A 22,085-nucleotide genomic window follows, 5' to 3' on the forward strand; every position below is an offset into this window, starting at 1 on the left:
GAGTTAAAGGGTTTTACGTGTGGATGGGACTTATAACTTGAGTTAACTTGGCAATAAAGAAAAGCCCTTAATGTGTTTAGGACAGACAATGGCTAAAAGAAGAGTAGCCTCCCTTCATGGAAAAGCAGTGGCTAAAAAGCAAAGGAACAACAAGTCTGAGATACACTGTCATTACGCTGCATTAACTAGTGGTAGTGCGTTTTGGATACCGAATAAGCGTTTGGGAGGCAATAGGGAAACAAAGAAGGGAGAGGGTGTTTCCTCAGTTACCTCCAAGTGTGGGTAGATTGCTGAAGGAGTCTAAGTGCCATGAAAAGGCCACAGAAAAGTCTAGTTGGAGGGAGTTTTTTTGTGTGAAATGATGATGATGGGCTGTAATGGCTTGGTAGAAGATGTGTTCTTACTTTGGAAAGCTGTGATTGTTTCTGTCACCCCCGTGTGGTTTAGTAAGTGAAAAGGGTGGTTATTCACCCTTGAGATAGGAAAAGGGATGTGCACATAGCTTTAAGAGGTACTGATTGGTTCTGTCCTGATGTATAAACAGCAGTGTCTTTAGGCTGTGCACATGTTTAGTGCTAGCTGTGGATAGGGCAGTTCATCAGAGAGGAAACCAAATGGGAGCCTTGCAGGCTTTCTGAGTAAGGTATGCGAACCATATGGCAAAGCAATTGTGGCTCCTCAGGGCAGTGGAATTCTTAAGCCAAAAATCTGTTCTTTTAGTGGGGATTCTTGCTTAATTTTAATGTGGTGTTTTTGTGTATGATACTTGCCAAAAAAGCTCTCTAAGCTGATGTGTTCAAGGGAAATGTGCTTATGATTCATGGGATTCAGGATCTCCTGATATAAGAAGGAACTTGCTGTGTACTTTTGGTATATGATTTATTTTAGTTTTGCTTTTATTTACCTTGTAGATCTTAGGGTGCTTTCTACAATTTTTTCCAGGTATTGTGTGCCATTATTAAAGCTATGCCCACTGCCAATGGGCACCTGGTGTAGACAGGGCAAATTGTTGTTTACATGGCACATGTTGTTTACATAGGTGTATGTGCCAGGTTACAGACAAAAAAGAAGTTCCCTGCCCCAGGGAATTTATAGTCTATACTAGATATGACACAATGGCAGTAAACAAAGAATAGGAGGAGTAGAGATATGAGTGTGTGAGGGTTAAAACAGTGAAAGGTTGTGAGATGTTGATTGTGTACATATCTTGTTAGCTCCTCTTTATACCTTTACAACTAAAGAGCATACTCACCCTCAAACTAAGGTTTCCCAATTATGAGGCATTTATCACTTTTGTGCCACTAAGATGACATACAGTAGAACCTTAGAGTTATGAACACTTGAGTTACGAACTGACCCGTCAACCACAGTCCTCATTTGGAACTGGAAGTACGTAACCAGTCAGTAGTGGGGGGAGGGGGGGGGGAAGCAAATACAGTACAGTACTGTGTTAAACAAACTACTTACAAATAAGGGAAAACAGCATTTTTCTTCTGCATAGTAATGTTTCAAAGCTATATTAAGTCAATGTTCAGGTGTAAACTTTTGAAAGAACAACCATTACGTTTTGTTTAGAGTTATGAACAACCTCCGTTCCCGAAGTGTTCGTAAGGCTGAGGTTCTACTGTACTGTATTTGCTGTAACCTTTCGGATAGGATAATATGCTGCTGTGTTAAAATTATAAAACATATCATAGATAATTTAGCTGAGGGTAAAAGTCATTCTTAATTTATAGTTATATACACTTTGTATTATGTTTGCAATTTCAAATATGCAATCTCACTACATCAAACCATTACCTACAACTTGAATCAGTTTCTAGGTGAAAGTTACAAATCTGGCTGTGACAGGAAGTGAGCATTACCATTAGTTTATATGGTAACCTTTCTCTCTGGCCTTTGTGCCTTCTGGGGTTGGAGGGACAAGTGAAACTGCAGTATAATCCTAGTTGTCAAAACCACTCAGGGCAACAATTGTCAGAACCACTAATTTGCTGTTGGATTAACTGGGATTCAACAGATTGGAAAACAAGGAGGTGGCAGTTAATAATAAAGAAATCTTCAAGTAGTGTTGGTTCAGGTAAATGGGACTATATTGTATTAACAACCAAATGTAATTATGACCTTTCGTTAGATTTTGGTATCGTATTGGGGATGTTGTTTATTGCATCACATACAAAATATAGCCACTAGATGTCACCACACAGCTAAATGTAGCTGTTGTAAGTTAAAAAACCATTAGACTTGGAAAACCCCATTGTGTGACTTTTTTCTCCTTTCTGGAATTTAGTAATAGTATTTTGATTCTCCTACAAAATAAGTATAGACTGACTTAATCTGTTTGTGTTTTGTTAGACAAGTTAAAATATAGCAGTCAGAGCCGGAATGTCTGAATTGTAAAGGTGTGAAATTCTTCCTATTGTGTGTAGTCCAAAGTCTGGTTACCTGTGTCTTTAGAAAGTCTCTTTTGAGTCTTGATTATCTAACTCAGTATGAGAGAGAATACTCTGAGAATATACAAGATCATTGTTCACAGTTCAGGTAATTAATGTAAATTTTGTGAGAATCTAGTAAGTTAATTTTGAAGGATACAACATTTTTTATCCCATGTGATTTATGGACTAGTGTTAGTATTTCAGTAGAGCAAAAGAGTTTTTATACAAGCTTCTTTTTCTGTCTTCATTAAGAAAATACGTGGTTCTTTCAGACAGGTTTTATAGTTAATATAGGATGTTTAATCCTTTTTATTGATAGACAAGCTAGGTTTTTGTGTTTACTTTTTAGAAGCAATTTTTCCCCAATCATTATCCATTGCATTGATACCACTTTATACCACAGCACATTTTTAGTGTTTGAACTGGAGTTACAAAAACTACATACAGTATAGTTGTCTGTACATAAGTATTTATTAGTTGTATTTATGTAGGATCAGGGCCCTATTGTTCTAGCCACTGTACAGTGAGATACAAGATGGTCCTTTCCCAGAAGAGTTTATAATCTTTTTAAGATGAGACATCACAAGCTGTAGGCAGGTATAGTGATCTTTCCCTGGAAAAACATTTTACCCTTTTCCTAATATTTATCAGTCTAAAGTCTGAAGTAGATAAGCTGATCAGAATAGTGAATTTAATTCAGACATCCATCAACCATGGACTGGGTACCTCTCCACACTGTAAAGAAATAAAAAATAATTGTGACAGAATTATAAATAGTAGACCACATTATGTGAGAGCTGATCGATGTTAGAAAGCCAAATGATTGTCTTTTCTGATCCGTTATACTTTATCTGAACTCTACATAGTTTAGTTTGCTGCAGTGGGGTGGACGGTACCTGCTTGATTTCTGTATAAAAGAACAGTTTGAAAAGACTGTTTGCTGACTATGTTTATACATTGTCTTATTGTCACATAAAACGCACATTTCTTCAAAATCTATCATAAACAAAGACCTTGCCTTAACCTCCCCACCCCACCCCACCCTGCCACCCTTGAAAAAAGTGTGCCATTGGCAAGACACACTGATGCAACCCTTGTTAGCAGTGACTTGTGCCTAAATATGAATAATAAGTATCTAATTTCTTTGTATCATTGATGCAGGATGTGGCAGTCTACCATGTGACAAATCTTCTAAAATTTCAGCACATTACTCTTAATTTGATCATTACTGTACGTTGATCTACTGTTGTCTTGCCCTATTCTGCCATATACTGATTATAATGTTTTTATTGATGCTTAAGGCTTTCAATTTATATACTCTCTTATAGTTTTCTGATCCTTTAAGATGAAATTTACCCCAATATAAGCTTCTCACGGGGAGTATAAGTGGCTCATAAAGGCACTCTCCATTGAGGTGAATTTCCTTCTATCTTCTGAACTAGCTAGCTCTTATTTTTCCTGAATTTAGTCCTGTGACAACAGTAACTAGAGCTTTCTGTAATTGGATGTCTGTCATGGAGTAACCTTAGTCTATAACCAGTAGAAACTTCTAGGCCACATCAATTTGAGGCAAAACATTTGTTTGCTGCCACACTTAATTACTCTTGACTCTCTTGTTTGTGTTGTAGAAATTCAGCGTGTCCTGGGACTATTGTAAATGGCAATTTTCAAGTGTAAGGTTGATTTTTGTAATGCAGAAAATCAAAATTAGAGCTCTGGGTTGTCTCTTAAATATGTCTCTTAAATAGCTGTTGCAATGTTGTTACTGGTACATGGGCTAACAGGTTCAATGTGAATGCTAACTGTGGCCCTTAAACTGATGTAGGAGCCATTAACTAGTATTATTGCAGACTCACCTGGTGGCAGAAGTATGGATTTAAAAAAATACCCAAAAAACAACCAACCTACCAAAAGCTCTTGTGTTGTTACTTTCTCTGAATGCAACAAATCTGCACCTTAAACTAATAAAAATAGTTCAGCTAGTTGGCCTAGTAGAAGAATGTCTTGAATTGAACATTGTTATTGTTCTTGCTTTAATGGTATCTGTCTGTTGAGTTGGACAGTCATAATCTCCACCCAGGAGGAGTGATCCTCAGGTAATGCAGAGAAAACACTGCTCTAGTACAAATAGTGTAATGACATAGTTTTTGAGCAGGTTTCTTTCAGTTTCCCGAGTCACTGATGCAGAATGCCAATAATCGTAGGCTTATATCTGTAGCTTGAAAATATTTATCCTGCAACTTAAGGTCAGGGTAAAAAATAAGTCCTACCCCTGTTCCCTTTGGTTTAAAGGATTGAAACATTGTATACTGTTTACTGTGATATAATGTAAAATATTGCCAGTCAGTTTCATATGTTTAAAAATGTGGAAGGTATTTGCCTTCCTCTAATAAACCAAACCAAAAAATCCTTTTCCTTCCAAACTTAACACTTTTTCTCTTTATTTTTATAATAGATTATGGTGCAGCTGTGTTGTTTTTAGTGAGTTTCTTCTCCTATCCTTTTCTCTTTTTTTTCCTACCTTGTGTTCTCTCTCTATTTCATTATATTTTCTTTCTCCTTTGCTGTGCCACCCCAAAAATATCTATTGCATTCGCACTTTCTTCTAACTTGGCCAGTCGCCGCCCACCTTGAGCTTGGGAATGTTGCTAGGCTTAGACCTTCTAGCCAAAACCAATACACTGGATGAACGATCGAAACCCACTTTTCAGAGTCAACATTCCATTGAGAAGCCAACAGTTCCCCTCCCCCACCCAGGTGTTGGAGAAGAGGAGGATCCTGGGATTCTTTCCAGGATGCTGCTCCTGGACTCTGCAGTTGGAGGGGGCAGGGGGAGGGCAGCTCCATGTTTTGCATCAGTGTCTAGCTATGAGGCATCTGATTAGAATTGGAAGCACTCCCAAGACACTCTCCTTGTGGAAAGGAATGAGTATTCCATCTCTCTTCACCATTCCCACCTTCAAACTTCTTGGCAGCCAAGAAGGTAGGGGTGTGTGTTGGTGGAAGAGGCTAGGTGTGTGTCTCCACTACACCGTGTCTTCCTTCAATTTTCAGGTAGTTGCAAAATATGTATTTGTGTACTGCTACTTGGTGTTTCTTTAGCCTCCATTGATGAGTTATTGTCTACAAGTAGGGCCAGTGCCTGCCTTGCTACTATTCATAGTTTTCCCAATCTTGGACAGAATGAAATTGACGTGATTTCTGTAAGTTTCACTGTTGACCTTAAGGGGAGTGATTTTTATATTGCCTCTCTAAGAAGTGCAGCACAAAACAAGCGGCTATGAGGTGGTGATAGGGGCCACCGAGACTTTTGACATAACTTAAGACAGCCCTGGGGATTATGGTGGCCTGTTCACATCTTCCCAGTGACGAAGTGTCACCCAGAATTTCAGCAGTGCAATGGACACACCCATAACATGTTGTGTCACACCCCTCCCCCCCCCGAAAGGTAGAGGGAAGGCCATAGGAGGTGCACAATAATATTATGTTGATCTAATTGCATGTTTAACTTTTGGGTATGTCTAGGCAACAACTGCTCCAGTTGGTCTTGGATTCACCACCAGTTTCTCCTTCAACAAACTATACCAAACATTCTGCTGGCAAAGGTCATGCTACGGGTTCCATGGTTGGTTCAGCTTCAAAACAAGACAAACAACTTATAGACAATTTTTTTATAAAGGAAAACCCTCAGCCCCTTAAAAGGACATCTGTCACTCCTGAGGTAGAATGTAAAGGTTGCAAAAATGAACAAGAAAAAGATAGTTGTTGTAGTACTGCAAGTACTCACGATGCGGTCAATGAAGGGACGGCAGCCACAAGTCCCAAATGCACGCAAAATCCTGAGAAACCCTCTACATCTGTAATGAAAGTAGTTACGAAAGGTGAGTTGCCTGTGTTGTCTTTCTCATTCCATGCTTCAGTTTGGTATATGCACCAAAATCTTCTACCTTGTTTGTCACCAGTATAAGATGTATGCATCCCACCTCAATGCATGTTGATGCTTAATTAATCTTTATAATATTTTGAGTTGAAAGATACAAATATTTACATTCTGCTGTGTTTAACTGGGTTGTACTTCATCCAGAGGGCTGCATTATGGGCACATCTATGGGTTTGTCTACACTGCAATTAGACCCCCGTGGCTGGCCTATGCTGGCTAACTTGGGCTTGTGGGGCTTGGTCTAAGGGGCTGTTTAATTGCAATTTAGACATTCAGACTTGGACAGGATCCTGGGCTCTAGGGCCCTGTGAGGTGGGAGGGCTCCGGAGCTTGGGCTGCAGCCTGAGCCTGAACGTTTACACTGCAATTAAACAGCTCCTTGATCTAAGCCCCGTGAGCCCAAGTCAGCTGGCACAGGCCAGCCACAGGGTTCTAATTGCAGTGTAGACATACTCTTTGAGGGTAGTAAATGGTATTGGCTGCTGCTTAATCAGGATGATGTTGCAATAAACACATGCTTGATGGGGAGGCTTGGGCCAGCGCCAAGTGATTAAAATGTAATTCAACTCTAAAGAAGTTATTAGTAAAAACAAAGGACAAAGGGTTACATGGCAAACTTGCTCAGTTACAAATGATTGTTTTTTCTTAAGATGTTTGCTGTCTGACCGCTATGTTCTTTCTGGCTCTCACATCCTTGCTGACCCTGACCTGAGTGAAGTGTATTAAAGCAAAGTACAGGGAGTTGTTATGCCATTGAGGGATACGCATCTAGGTGCATTGTTTGCAGTTGCATCTTAGTTAACAGTTCTGTTGATATGCTATCTGGAAAAAGAACATACTTCACCCTGTTGTAGTTCTGTGTCCTCTGCAATGCTAAGGGGAATACAAATTAGTATTTTTAATATTCAGAATAAATGTAATTTGCTAAAATAAGACAGTGGAAACTTCTTAATTTTGACATCCTTGTGGTACCTTATTCTCCTGGCTAAAGATCAAAAGGGAAATAAATACCATATTGTGAAAGAGTAATAGTGTGATTATTATCACTTCATCTTTTTCTTCTTTTAAATCACTATTTGATAATTTATTAGTAGACCAGAGCTCAGAAGTCCATGCCTATTCATCAACTTGTTAAACACCACTTAAACATGCACTTATTGTCAGAAAAATGGCTATGTAAAAATGTTATCACTTACCTAAATGATCTGCTTCTTGGCTAGGTGCATATATTTGCTCCCTTTAGTGATTAAAAACCAACTGTGATTAAAAACTGTAACCAACTTTCTGTATGGTATACCCCTCATTTGTTCTTGGGTAACTGAAGATGTGAGGTCTACCATTTTTATGACTAACAGTTCAATCTTCTGATCCTTCCCGCAGCATTCATGGCATAAGTTATTTCAACAAATCTGATATAGCTGGCCAAACAATATAAGAAAGATTCTCTCACCAGCAACTGCTGAGCGTAAAGTTATTACAAAGAATATTATTTCTAACACCATATTGGGAATTGAACCACAAATCTTAAATACAATAATAGGCTGTGTAGAGTTGTTTGTTTATTATATTTCTGTCTTGGATGTGGTATTTTTTATTTGAAATACTGATTCAGGAGCCAGTGGGTACTACAACAGTGTGATTACACAATTATCTTTGAGTTTCATGAGGTTTTTGCAAATGTGTTAATAGAAGTCTCATGCAGCATCCAATTTCTTTACTAGAAACAGTATTACAGGGACATCAAGAATTAATTTTCTTGTTTTAAATAGACCCTTTTCATATTAGTACAGTGATGACTGAAGACTCTCACTCTCAAATTATGCCTAAAAATTTACTGGTTAGAGAGCTTTTATACAAAAAGTGATTGACAACAAAAGGCCAAGCATATTAAAAGAATAAAAAGTTTTAGCGACGTCTTTGTGGATCTCAGTGTAATTTTTAAAAATACATGCTTTGGGGGAAATGTAAAACACATGAAGAGTTCATTTAAGATGACCTCTTTTGTAGGTGGGAGAGGGAGCACGTCCTACTGGCAGAGCCCGAGTTTCTTGATCTGTTCTGGGTTATTGCTGTGAGACTGTGACCAAGTCACATAATGTGTCTCTGCCTTTGTTGCCCGTACGAAAAATGAGGTTAATATTTATCTACATTGCAGAGCTCCTCTGAAGCATGGTTAATTAATGAATATATGAAAATAGTCCTTTTGAGATCCTTGGATTAAGGAAGTGCTACATGAATATGAAGTATTAGCATCATTTATTATTAATCAGAATTTAAGGACAATTTCTTTACTGGGAGTTGAAATAATTCCAAATTAAGTAAAGTCACAGTAATAATGCATAATTACAGTGGCATAGAATCCCATAACAATAGAATATTGTTGCCTCTATATTTGTAGTGTTCAAAAGCAAATATGAAAACATGTATAATGGAACGATATGGCGGCCCCTCATTTTTCAGTCCATATAAACTCTGTTAGATTAGAAGATGCAGCTCAAAATATTGAAAAAGGTATGAATAAATGGTAGAAATGGAAATGATTACATGTTTAGTATTCATCTGGATAGATATGCCAAATTTCTTGAAAGAAAAACTAGAACTCTATACTTGAACTGCCACAAATAACAATTGTATTTTTCATATGAAAATATTTGGCTGTGCTGAAAGTAATAAGCAAGCTTTTAAAAACACATCGTTGCCCTTTCTTTTATTTTCAGTGGATTGTCCTGTGTGTGGTGTTGCTATTCCAGAGCAGTATATAAACAGACACCTAGATAATTGTTTGATAAGAGATGAGAAGAAGGACAGTCTCAGAAGGTAAGAAGCTTAACTCTAAGAACTTGTATGTGAATTTGACCAATTGCCTCTACTGTTGTAGTCAGAATTTGGCAATGATATAATAGTGAACTGTCTTCTTGCTTCCCTGTTACATGCTATGGGCATCGAGGTTAGTGTAAGGATGGTGATGATTTTCTTCTCTCAAGTTTCATTCAGTGCCAACCTTCTTTCTTGTTTTGTAATTGAATAGAAGTTTTATAATGGTAGGAAATTTGGTTAAATTTTAGAGCTTTTATGTTGAGTATTGTCTTGTATGTTAGTATCTCTGTAGTTCATTGAAATTCTATCTAGATGGGTTTTCTCTTCATTTTTTCAATTGATGAGAAGGGGCCCTTATTTCAAATTGTTCTAGTTTAAAGCTGTGATATTGAGCAGGGATAGCAACCTCAAGAAAATGAATCTCTTCACCTGAATCAGATAGCAATATGTTTATTCATTATTTGTCCTCGATTTACATCAGTGATGTGGAGTCTTCTCTCTCAAATCTAAATTTAGTTCTCCTACTAAATCTTCTACTGCTACAGATGATTGAGCCATGTGGAAATTTCAGTGCACTCACCCTTGACATTCCAATTGTATTTCCAAAGTCCTTTGACCACTCTCCCTCTTGCTGAATCCTGTACTGTGACAGTCTTCCAACCATAGAGTGCTAGGTATGACTCCCTCTGGAGACACCTTCAGACAGTGTCTTGTTTTCGCTAGAGGCAAGTTGCTAGAGGACAAATACAAGTGCTTCCTCCTCATTCCATTTCTGAGCATTGTTTCTAGACCTTGCTGGCCCAGGACTGAAACCTGGGTCCCTGACACACCGAGCTGTGCCAACACTGAAAGTGATTTTATGTTTGCTTTATTCAGGGCAGGTTTACACTTGTGTTCTGCATTCTCATGCTTACGACGACAAAAATCTACAAGATGAAGTATTTGCAAGTGAATAATGGCATCAAAATTTTGGAATCAAAAGACTGTGCTCTATTTTGCTGCTCAGTGAGATTGTCTTACTGTTTTCTCATGCCTTCTTTGACAAATAATGAAAATTTAGCCCATTTTCTTTGTTTGCTAGATCCAAGTCATTACTGTGATTTTAAATACAGAACTCTTGTGGTTTTCAAGAGAACAGCTAATTGTGTATTAGTTTGTCCTTTGCCATCAAGGAGACAATGACAGACAATCATAACTAGTCTTATTGTCACGAGTGTACTGTGCAGCTCCAGACAGGTGCTAACATCTTATTATTTTGATAGGTTTTTTATTTTTTTAGTTAGTTCTTTATTAGTTGCAGATGTACATGCTCATGGCAAGTGCATAGTTGAAACACACATTCCCTTTAGAATATAAAGAATATATGCTTTTTTTTGTGTTTAATTTGATTTATTTTCATCTAGACTTTGAGTTTAAAAGAGAGTATCCAAGAAGATATTTGTCATGAGGGATTAGTTACTGTGGAATTAAGTCTGACCTTGGCCATATGTTTATTTTCTTGTAATAACACTTTAGATTTCTGTAGCACTTCATATGTTTTTTAATTCTTCTCCCAGGAATTTGCTCAGTTTCTGCTTGGTCTTAAATTAAGGGCATATTGTGACTAGTATTTCAGTGAGCTTAGTTATTTAGTTCCAAATTGCACACAGGAGATTAATGATTACAGGCAAGCACGACTTCACAAAGAATTCTAAATTTCTGAGGGCTGAAACAAAGCATCCATGGAGATCCAAAATTCCAGTGGAATAGCTGTGATTATTGTGTAGCCATCTTTGGCTCCCAACCTTATTCTCAGTCCCTCATACCCAGCAGCCTGTACATTATAATAGGTGTTAAACTTTTGCAGAGCTTTGAAAAGATTTAATTGAATGAAAAGTTTGTTCCACAATAGAAACTTAAACAGCTTCTTTCTTTAAAGTAATTGGGAAGAAATACATCTTTCTACTAGGTGTGCTACAGTGGTTACAAGAGATTCAAGTAATGAAGATAGTCATGCAAACCTGTTTTGTAGTAATTTTAAATTTATTTTCAGTATTATGAGCCAAAATTGCTTAGAAAGCTATTAATTTATGTCTAATGTAAACAGCCATAGTTAAATTTCTCCAAGGGAATTGTGTTGTTCTGTTTCAGAAATGAAAAGCATCTGTAACTGTTTTTTTGGTCCTCTCTTATTGAATAAGATTATTTAAATTGAAGATTAGCTAGGATTTAGTATGAGTCTCTAGACAGATCTAATTAGCTCAGTTACAAATTTCACTGGCATAGTGACCTGAGCATACAGTTGCACTTTTATGGCATATTCTGTCTCCGAGATTATGTGTAGAGAGAATGTTATGCTCGTTCAAGGAGGCAAATATATTTAGCCTTCCGTTTTCTATTTTTTCCTGTAATTAAGCCATTTTCCCTGTGCTACAGCAGAAAGGATGCCTTCACAATCTTATTTTACACTAAGCAATGTCAGGAAATGGAGTTCTTTGTAGGAGGTAATTCATTGGAGAACACTATTTATTTTCTTAATGTAATTTATCAGGTGGCATCTACAAATTTGCTTTCAGGATAGTTACTTGACAGTTTCTTCCTCAGCATTTCTTTCAGGAAACTGGAAAGTTTGCTAACACAAATTTTGCGTTGTGATCTAGTAAAATCTCATAAACTATGAAGGTTAAGGCACAGCCAGTATTTGGATGGAAAACCTAGATGCTTCAGGTATAGTTTTTGACAATTCAGGAGATGGTACACCTCCCTCTGAGTTCATGCTGAATGTAGGCTTCAGTATAGTGGCTGATATGAATTTGAAGTCTTTACCCATTATAGCTATTAAAGACTCCATGGTGCTTGTTACAAGAGATGAAGTGTTCACCCCAGTTTCCTGAACAAATTAAAACTAGGATAGCTGCATTCTGTATATCTAAAAGTTTCCCCCTAGCTTTAGATGGATAAGGTGTTCTCACTTCATAGGAATGTTGGTGTAGCTTCTTCATTGCACTCTAGAGATGGCTACATTTCAACAGTTGGTCATATGATTCTTATAAGCATTGCATGTAAAGTGCTTGGAGACCCTTCTGGGTGAAAAGCACTATAGAATTGTAAGTCGTCGTTTGATTTCCTGCTATACAAGACAGAATTTTGTGGTTTGTCATTAGTTTTGTTTTTCTCCCGCAGTTCTGGTCACAAAAGGAAGTCCCTGTCTAAAGTTGTTTACAACTTACTTTCTGATCGTGATTTGAAGAAGAAGCTAAAGGAACATGGACTGTCTATCCAAGGAAACAGGCAACAGCTCATTAAAAGACACCAAGAATTTGTGCATATGTATAATGCTCAGTGTGATTCTTTACATCCCAAATCAGGTAGATGGCAAAGCTATAATGTTTTCTTCTAGAGTTAAATAATTTCATAAACTGTCTCTCTCTCTCTCTATCTTGTGAGAAGCTGAATTAGCTTCTAGGACCCTATCTACACTTTCCTCCGGGATTCGGCGGCAGTCAACGGGAGTTACGCAAGCTGCGCAAAAAACTTGCGTAACTCCCGTCGACTTCTGGGCTCCTCTTCTGCGCGCTGTCTTCACTGCACTACACTGACGGGAACCACGTTCCCGTCGACGCAGTGCTACGCCACTTGCGAAGGTGGTTTTAGTAAGTCGATTTCTGAATCGACTGAGCGGGTCTTCACTTGACCGCTCAGTCGATCCAGAGCAATCGATCTGACGGCGGTGACTTTGCCGCCGTCAGGGTAGCCATAGCCTAAGAGCAAGACAGTTTGGGGCCTTGTGGGAGAACACGAGGATTAGGGGAATTTTATTAATCATATTAAATGTGACCTATGAAACTAAAATGGAAAAATTAGTGAAGACCCTGACCTGGGAGAGCATCCAGCACAACAATTTGTTGCTTAACTTTATTAAAAAACCACCCAAACCCCTCTTTTCCACTGTGATAAAATCCTCTGACACTTCCTGGTTTGCTCAATAAATTCCAAAATGTCTTGTGACACTACTGATACGACATGTGAACAATGATGTTGGGGTGTCTCCACATCTCTGGGTCATCATTGGCTAACTAGGACATATCAGAGGATTTTAACAACGCCAGGGGAGAGGATTAACAATTATTTCTGTGTTGAATTTCTCCTCGTCCTGTTCAGTGGAACATTCAGTATATATTTTTGGATTTAACTTCAGTTTCAGACTTTTAAAGAGGAGATGATGTGGAGTGTGTGAAATAAATAAATAACAAAATGCATTGCTATAGAGATTTTTTCCATCTGTATAAGTATGTGGCTTTGCTGCAGTATAATTAACTGTAACCATAGATCTCTGTAAACACTTTCCTTTCCTTTGTTGGAAAATGGAACTTGTTCTAACATCGAATGAAATTACCGGGTAAATATTCTTTAAGCAACAAGCCACTGTTTATCGTTGTGTGGGTTGCATTCTCCTTAGTGCCATCTGTGGGACGTGAATGAATGCAGCCAACTCTTACGATTTTTACAAGGGTGTGTTGGCTCTCTTGCTTTTCCTCTGGCTTTATAGGCAACATGACCTTTTATTGTTTGAGTATTGCATGTGAGTTAGAGGGAAGCAACTGTTTCTGTTACATATACAAAACAATTGGCAAAATGATATAGAAAGAATTTAGTGCAGTTCAAGCCCCAAAGATAACTGTCAGAAATAATCTCTTTATATAATTTATAGAAACTGAATTCTTATGTCTTTTCCCAAGACCTATTATTTGTCAGGCATTATTAGTCTGGCCAAAAAAAAAAAAAAGGTAAGGTAACTTAACCATAAATCAGATGTCATGCATTTAATCTCCGTTTTTATTATTATACTTGTACAATTGAATTGAATTGAACTTAATTGAATATTATTATTTATATTACTGTAGTGCCTAAGATCCAGTGTGCTACATGCTGTACAAATGCAGAACAAAAAGTCCCTGCCCCAAAGAGCTCATCAGTTAAAGTTTATAAGGGAGGCAGTGGCGCTATCCCTATCACCCGCTGGTTTTGACTGGCGTTTCAGTCCTGAAAGTGTTTTTGCCTGAAGCAATTCATTGAATTTGTATCACATTCATGAATAATTTCAGTGCCCTGAAAAAATGCATTTTTGAATAAATTTACTTCTCAGCTTGCCCAAAATCACACGGGTATTCTGTTGCAGAGCCAAGAATAGAGCCCATGTCTCATGATTATTCTGTGTATTAATTACCAGATCATCCATCCTTCCTGTGAAAATGAAAACACAGTTACTTGCCCCATAGAAATGGAGGAAGCAAAAAGCTATTGTTATACGTTTCCCACAGAGAAGAATGGTCTGGAAAAAATATTGAACTCCAACCTAAGTTCTCATGCAGAAGATATAATGTGCACCATAATAGAAATTGATGTAAAACTCTTTGCAGTGATATGTTTGTTACATTTGTGCATGAGACTAGATTGCAGGGTTGGAATATTCTAAGGGGGGAAGAGAATTCAAGTCAGAAAACAGGAAATAATTCTTACATTTTTTAGAAAAATAATTAGGGGTAAAATCACTATACCTTGTTCTGTCTGTCTCATTGTGGAGATTGTGGGTCAAACTATTGAGCATATAAAAGAGACTAATTAAGTTGTATTCTTTGGGATAATATTTCATCTGATATGTTTACATAGCTCCATAAATGTGCTCAGGGATTTCCAGTAGCATATAACTAAATGCAAAGAATGAAATGTAAGCCTTGAAGAGCTTGCTTGCACTCTGAAGATAGCAATGAATACAACATGGTAATCTAAAGCTACATGGATGGGGTTACAGTCATGGTGCTGTATGGTTCTGTTGGATTTTCTGATGCTTTTAGTAGAAGAGGGAAAGTTCATACACGATAGAAAGATTGTTCTAAGATGAATGGGCTCCCTGGAGGAAGGAAGCATGATTGGGAATGGATAAAGGAGACCTGGGGAGACACTTAGATGGAGTGGGGAGTAGACAGAGATAAGAAAGAGGAGAATCAGCACTGTTTAGATTTGTCTTGTAAAATATAGTGGTTAGCAATTGTGGGCCAATGGGGGGAATTGGGAAATCTATAAGTATATATTATGTGAGAATTGCATTCTGCCTGCCTTCTTTCAAAAACCTTCTGCTTCATCCCTTCCCACAAATAAAATTCAAGTTACCCTTTTGTAACTGGTCTACACTAGAGAGTTTTGTCAACCAAAGTCAGTATTTTTCAGCAAACTGGTGGTGGTGTACACACTGCAATCACAAAACTGCTTTTTTGGGACAAAATCAAACCACCTCGATGAGAGGCGGAGCTTTTTGCAGCAAAGTTTTAGCGACAAAGCATCGGTGTAGACTTTGTCCTTGCTGATATTGCGGTAAATGGCCTCCAGATGTGTCCCATAATGCCCCTCATGACCATTCTAGTTAGTAGTTTGAACTCCACTTTCCTGCAGCCATCCACCCTTCCCCTTTCAAAGCCCCAGGAAGTTTTGAAATTACTCAGGGGCAGAGAGGCAGGCAGCACAGGCTGCTGCGGGTGGGGGTGGAAGTGGGAGAAAGACTCCTGGTGTGCTGTGCAGAGTCAGGGAGGGAGGTGGGGGCTGATGTTGGGGTGTCCCTCTACCCCTGCCGATGTACAGGTCTTTGCTGGGGTGGAGGGGTGGGGGACACAAGCTGTCTATGCACCAGCTTCTGGCTCAGCATTGGTTGCTTCCAGCTGCTGCTGTCTGAACTTAAAGAAAGCATGTGCAGAAACATTCACTGTCCCCCAACACACACACTGTCTGTCTGTCTCTCTCATGCTCACGCACACACTCTCTGTATCACACACTTCCCCACCCGCTCACACACTTCTGTGGGCTTCTTGTGTTTGTGATCAGCAATGTCAGTTTGGCTGATAGGGCAGTTGAAAAGCGGCTGTCAATCTAGTAGGATGCCAGTGGAATGATGGGATTCAGAAACCTTCATCATGTGATGCTGTGCCTGCCCCAGGAGGCATTTCAAACCCTTCCCAAAGCGCTCTGTGTACACAGTACAGTTGCACAGTGGGATAGCTACCCACTACTCTCTGCGTCTATGAAAGAACTGGTAGTGTGAATGCACTGACTGACAGAAGGAGCACAGCGAAGACATGGAACAGCAGTTTAATTACAGCAGGGGTTGTAGGCTGGCATAACTTGTGTCGACAAAACTTTCTAGTGTAGACAAGGCCTTTGTATGTTAACCATACATTTAACATTTAACCATACATTTAACAAGAAAACTTTTTCTCACATACGTAGTAACTTCTTAATTAACAGGTCTGCTCCCTGTGTGTATTTGAAGTCACATCTGCTTGCTTTTCTGATACAAATGAATTCCTTCTAGTTTTCACTTCTGCTGGCACAGCATAGCCAATAAAGCTATTGGAGAGTGAACTGGATTCTAGTCTGGCATGGGCATCATGAAAGAGAATCGTTAAGTTTCAGTGAAGGTGTGTGAGCCAGAAAGAACACAGCTTGACTTCAAATTCCAAGATGAGCCTGCAGTGCTGGCAGATAGTTTAAGGGGGAAGGGGGGAAAATGAGCAGGCTAAAATACCAGAATCGCACAATGCTATTTTTTCAGACAATAAATACCTTTCAAGTCATTTGTTTTCTATTACTGAATGTAACATGTTAGGAGCAGAATTTAAATACTCAGGGAGAAGATGTACACTAAAATAATAGCTGACCTGATTCTCAACATACTGCACAAAATTATCAGCCCTTTGCTAGAAAAGCAGAGATCTAAAGTAATTAGAAAGTATATTTCACAAGTAAAAAAAAATAATTTGTGAATGATGAAGATGAATGCTAAAGAAAGTGCCCACAAAAACTAAGGGTTTGTCTACACCAATGACTAGTTTGTGGCACTAGGCTGCTGCAGACTGAGGCCACGTCTACACTAGCACTTACGTTGTCAAAACTTTTGTTGTTCAGGGGTGTGAAAAAAACACTCTCCCGAGCAACGTATGTTTTGCCAACATAAGTGCTCATATAACTCTGTTATGTCATTGGGGGAGAGCTCTCCTGCTGATATAATAAAACCACCTAAACGAGCGGTGTTAGCTATGTCGGTGTGAGAGTGTCTCCTGCTGATATAGTGCTATCCACACAAGTGTTTATGCTGGCAAAGTGTATGTTGCATAGGGGTGTGGTTTTTTTTTTTCATACCTCTGAGTGACAAAAGTTTTGCCAACGTTACCACTTGTGTGGACAAGACCTAGGTGTCCTTGTAGATCCTGCTGAGGGTGCGTTAACAGTTCGTTAATGCACTTTGATCTAGTCCTCTTTGAAACGGGACTAGATCAAAGTGTATTAAACTTAATGAACTCAGTGGGGTCCACATGGACAGTTAGTTTGCAGCAGGACAGTGCGGAGGTATATTCAGACTGCAGCTTGCTGCAGACTAATTGTTTGCATGGATGAGCCCTAAAAGAATGCAAGAATGCAATTGATGTGATGGTGGACAGATTCCCAGTGTAAAGTAATGTGCTTAGGAGAGAGGAGCAGACTATGGTGGTAAAAAGGTATAACACAATTACAGAGTTTGTTAACAAAACAGCAAACATGAAGGCAAAGATCCTTTGTCTGTCTGCTATAAATCCACAAGAGAATTATAGCTCTTTATTTAACTGTGGCGCATATATTTTTTGTGTAATGTACTTCTAGCATGTAAAGTTTAAAAAAAACCCAAAAAAACCAACAACAAAAAAAACCTGCAATTTTGAATTGCTTCTGGGTAATTATTTTAAGGGAGTATGAAGTGACTTTCCAGGAATAAGATAATACCTCTTACTTGAAAGAGGAAAAAGTGAGCTCATATATTCCTGAGCCACGTATACCATGTTTTACATATTAAGAGAGAGCTTTGCCTTCAGTTTAAGGTTACTATTATGTATACATACATTACAGTAAATCGTTTTTAAGGGGAAGTAGATTCATACTTGCATCATAATTCCTAGTCACTGAAATGTATGCTTATAAAGTAGCCAATTGAAAAGCATATTTTTTTCCTTTTGAGAAGCTATATTGGATTACTCTGCATGTTTATCAGGAAATCATGAGCCATAACAGGTTTCTATCTTTTGTGTGTAGTTACTAACTTTTTTAATCTTGGTCACCTACTGAAGGTAACCATATGTTTTCAGAAGCTATATGTCGCTGGTAGCAGCAAATGAATGGTGCTTTTTAATTCTGTGAAACTCTGGTTAGTGATCTTACAGAAGGAATACACAGGTTAGGTTTGGCAGCAATAGTTCTTATTATTTAATATTTTTATTGCCATAATTTCTCAGAGGCCCAAAACAGAGCTGGCACACCATTGTAGTAGGCATTGTATGAACACATACCTGCCCTGAACAATATACAAAATGTGTGTTTTATTTAAGAACCTTAGGTATTTTGAAGCAGAGAACTTTTCCCTATACTATTAATCATAGAGGAAAATGTTTTATATGTATAATCTTTTTAGATGTAATGCTTACAGTAGCTTTAGATTTGGGTGGTGGGTTAGCCTTTTTGTTTACCACCCCATGGGAGGAATGAAATTTCAGGGTATTTGAAAAAAACGAAAAACAAACAAAAAAACCCAGCACACACCTCACAAGTGACTGGGAAATCTTTTTGCAAACTACTGAATTTTTCATATTCAGTTTTTAGTCCTGCAAAGCGGTTCATCAACATGCTTTCATGTGCCTGCATAGATATCTATAGAAATAAGGGAAAATCCTGCCTTTTAAAATAGATGAGACTCTGTATGTGGGCTGGATTAGGATTAGGGTTTTAGAGGGTAGGTGATCATGAACGAGACAATTCTACAACTTTCCCTGAAGAATCAAGAGTGAATAGAACGTTGGGAAGAGAGATGAGTGCAGAAGGTTGTGGTCTTCTCTTAAAATGTGAAGTATGGCTTTTAAACTTCCCCCTTTGTAGATCTTGTTTATGTTCTGTTGCTTATCTAAGAGGGAAGATCTGTGTTGGTTACTAGGGGAGGAAGAAAAGGAAAAGCAAAGTATAAACTAGAGAGAGAGGAAGGTGAGCAATTAGGGAAACCCATATCCTGGAAATATTTATTTTCTCCATATACTTCACACATGTCCACCCAGATTTTCAAACATAGTCATGTGCAATACTTAAGCATAAAAGCTAATAATGCATGTATGCCCCTCATGGTTTTAGGCATGCATGTTTTAAAATATCATATAAAACATATGCAGTAGTTACTTTAAGGTTTGCAATTATGCTCACACTTCATTTGAAAATCTGTGTAGTAAGTTCAGTTAGTTGTAGATTCGTTCTATTAATGAAATATGTTTTCATATAACTTGTTTACTAAAGGAACAGAACTAGACTTTAATTTCTTGGACCTTGATTTTATGTAGTAATTTTTATATGGTAGAAATTTTCTGGCACAATGAAATATGGTTTCTTCTTAGAACAATTGCTCATGTCCATTCCAATATAGGTGAGTGCACGCCACCATGCACGGTTCCTGGAACTTTTTTCCCCTCAGCAGACCCCGTAGGGTTGGCTCTGGTGCCCCCTGGAGTCCCGTGCACATGCCTTGGTATATGAGGCACTGCCGGCCCTACGGCCCCTCAGTTCCTTCTTTCTGCCCGTGACGGTTGCTGGAACTAGCCTTGCTCTTTGCAAATACCATTCCCCATTGTTGAACTTTGTTCTTTGTTCTTTTATCTCTTAGTTAAGTAGTTGTTAAGTAGTGTTAGTTAGATAGAGTAGGAAAAGCCCTCAGGGACTTAGGGTGGCCGGACCATGCCCGGGTCACCTGGCTTCAAGCCATGTGCCTCCTGCGGGAAAGCTGTCCCGCAGAGGGACCCCCATGACCGCTGCCTTAGGTGCTTGGGGGAAGAGCACAGAAAAGAAAAATGTAAAATTTGTCGGGCTTTTAAACTGAGAACACAAAAGGACCGAGATATTCAGTTAAAAGCCATTCTCATGGAGGCAGCACTCTGCCCAGTCTCCGAACCAACCTGATCTACGTTGGCGCTGAGTGTGACCTCGGTGCAGAGCGCGCCCCTGGCACCGACTTTGACCCAGCGCCAAGAGGTACCCCCAGCACCGAAAAAGAAGTAGCGGCAGCACACGGAGCGCGGACACTCCCCTGCGCTGCCAGTAAGGGCAGGGTCAAGTTCGAAGATGCACCAGCCATGGCCTGTCAAGTCCCCTCGGGCGCCTGCATCTCCGAGCAGGGAGCCTCCCTCGACTCCTGGGAGTGGAGGAGTGCCCCTGCCGGCGCCGTCGACACCGGAGGCTTTCCAGGCGGCAAGAACCCTGCTGGCCTTGACTATGCCGCCTCTGCCTCCCTCCCTCCGCTGAGGGAGAGATGGCTGGTGTCCCGGGGCAAGCTCACGTTGGGTCCCCCCGAAGGGTGATGAAGACCCCCAGCAGGGGTGGAAAAGTCTCCCACTGGATGGCCATCGAGGGTAGAGCGAGGACGCTCCCCTAACAGCAGGTCCGAGTCCATCTCGTCGAGCAGATCCTCCCCTCGGCACTAAAGTTGGTCCCCGACACTGGAGGCAGCATGAAAAAGACTGCACTTATCGAGGTCAGCCGCACGGCATGGGAATGGTTCCAGGTCACAATCCCTGGTACCGAGGGGATTGCCCGCAGCCAGGCAGCGCAGGACCAGGTCACAGTCGGAGAGCCCGGTACCAACGGCCTCGCCTGCACCGGCGCAGTGCGGAACCTGGTCACCTTCGCGGAAGCGCAGCACCCGGTTGACGGAGTCGGGATCGGCATCACGACGCTCTCGACGACACCGTTCCCGTTCTCCTAAGGGCAAACGGCACCGGAACTTATCGGTGTTGAGATAGTGTTCGACAACTTCGAGCTCTTCGGAGCACTCCTCTGCTCACCAGCACCGATCAAGGAGACGGAGGCGATCCTCGTCGTCCTCCACGTCCGGAGGCGTCAAGAGGTTGGTCCCCGGCACGGAGTGGCCCCGGGGGCCAGAGGTGGGCTGTCGGAGTTGGCAGAAAGAAGGGACTGAGGAGCCGTACCTACGGCGTCTACTGAGGGGAAAAAGTTCCAGGAACTGTGCATGGTGGCGTGCACTCACCTATATTGGAATGGACACGAATAACACATCTCGAAGTACATCAGTTACTGGTAAGTAACCTTGTTTTTCGTTTTCCTATTTGAAGAATGCATGTGCTGGGGAATGGCTGATTCTGTCTACAATCTTTTGTCACTGTAGATTTGTTTTAAAACAACAAAACATTAAAAAAATACCACTGCCCTTTCAGAAATCCTTGTTTTGTAACAGTCTATTAAATAGTCATATATTTTGCATTATTACTGGCCATTTTCTTGTCCCAAAAAATAAATTTACAAAAACAGAATTCCATGCTGGATATTCCGTGCTAGACTCTTCTGGATAATGTTAACCAGTAATGAATAACACAATAAATCGCTATAAAAAATCGCCACTTAACAGCTGGCTCTGCAAAATGCACTGTAAAAATCCATTTTATCATGCTAACTTTAATTGTCATACTATAAATCAAGAATAAATATAATATGTAGATAGTAATTGGTATAAGAAATGTAAAAAAATATATATTCAGTTACAATACATAATCTTTGTCCTTACAAAAATTTGATGTTTAAGCCCAGGCTGCTGTACTGCTACAAAACAGCTGTGATCCGACCTGTCATTGGCCACTGTTGGAAGACAGGATACTAGGCTGGATGGACCATTGGCCTGACTCAGCTTGGCTGTTCTTATTTTCTGACAACCAAATTGAGTATTTTAAGGTTTGGTTGTGTTTTTGGATGCATCAAATTGCTTTCCATTTGCTTTGCAAACCAACATTGTGGCTTTTTTCCCCACTCTTAGTCTCTAGTTAGTGGTAACGACTACTATGGTAAAGTTT

The 22,085-nt window shown here is 39.6% G+C and overlaps 1 protein-coding gene across 8 annotated transcripts in view; it reads left to right on the forward strand.

Moving 5' to 3' along the window:
* The window catches only part of RAD18 (RAD18 E3 ubiquitin protein ligase), a 168,603-nt gene that overhangs the window by 12,773 nt on the left and 133,745 nt on the right, over positions 1 to 22,085 (forward strand). For all 8 annotated transcript variants that reach the window (XM_067544389.1, XM_067544391.1, XM_067544387.1 and 5 more), the window contains exons 5-7: positions 5,961 to 6,316; positions 9,093 to 9,192; positions 12,355 to 12,539. In XM_067544389.1, the coding sequence (XP_067400490.1) occupies positions 5,961 to 6,316; positions 9,093 to 9,192; positions 12,355 to 12,539 (641 nt within the window). The remainder of the gene's footprint in view (positions 1 to 5,960; positions 6,317 to 9,092; positions 9,193 to 12,354; positions 12,540 to 22,085) is intronic.

The sequence above is a fragment of the Emydura macquarii genome, unplaced genomic scaffold, assembly GCF_026122565.2.
Source record: "Emydura macquarii macquarii isolate MOO-44397 ecotype Brisbane River unplaced genomic scaffold, CSIRO-AGI_Emac_v2 contig_968, whole genome shotgun sequence".
Lineage (NCBI taxonomy): Eukaryota > Metazoa > Chordata > Testudines > Chelidae > Emydura > Emydura macquarii.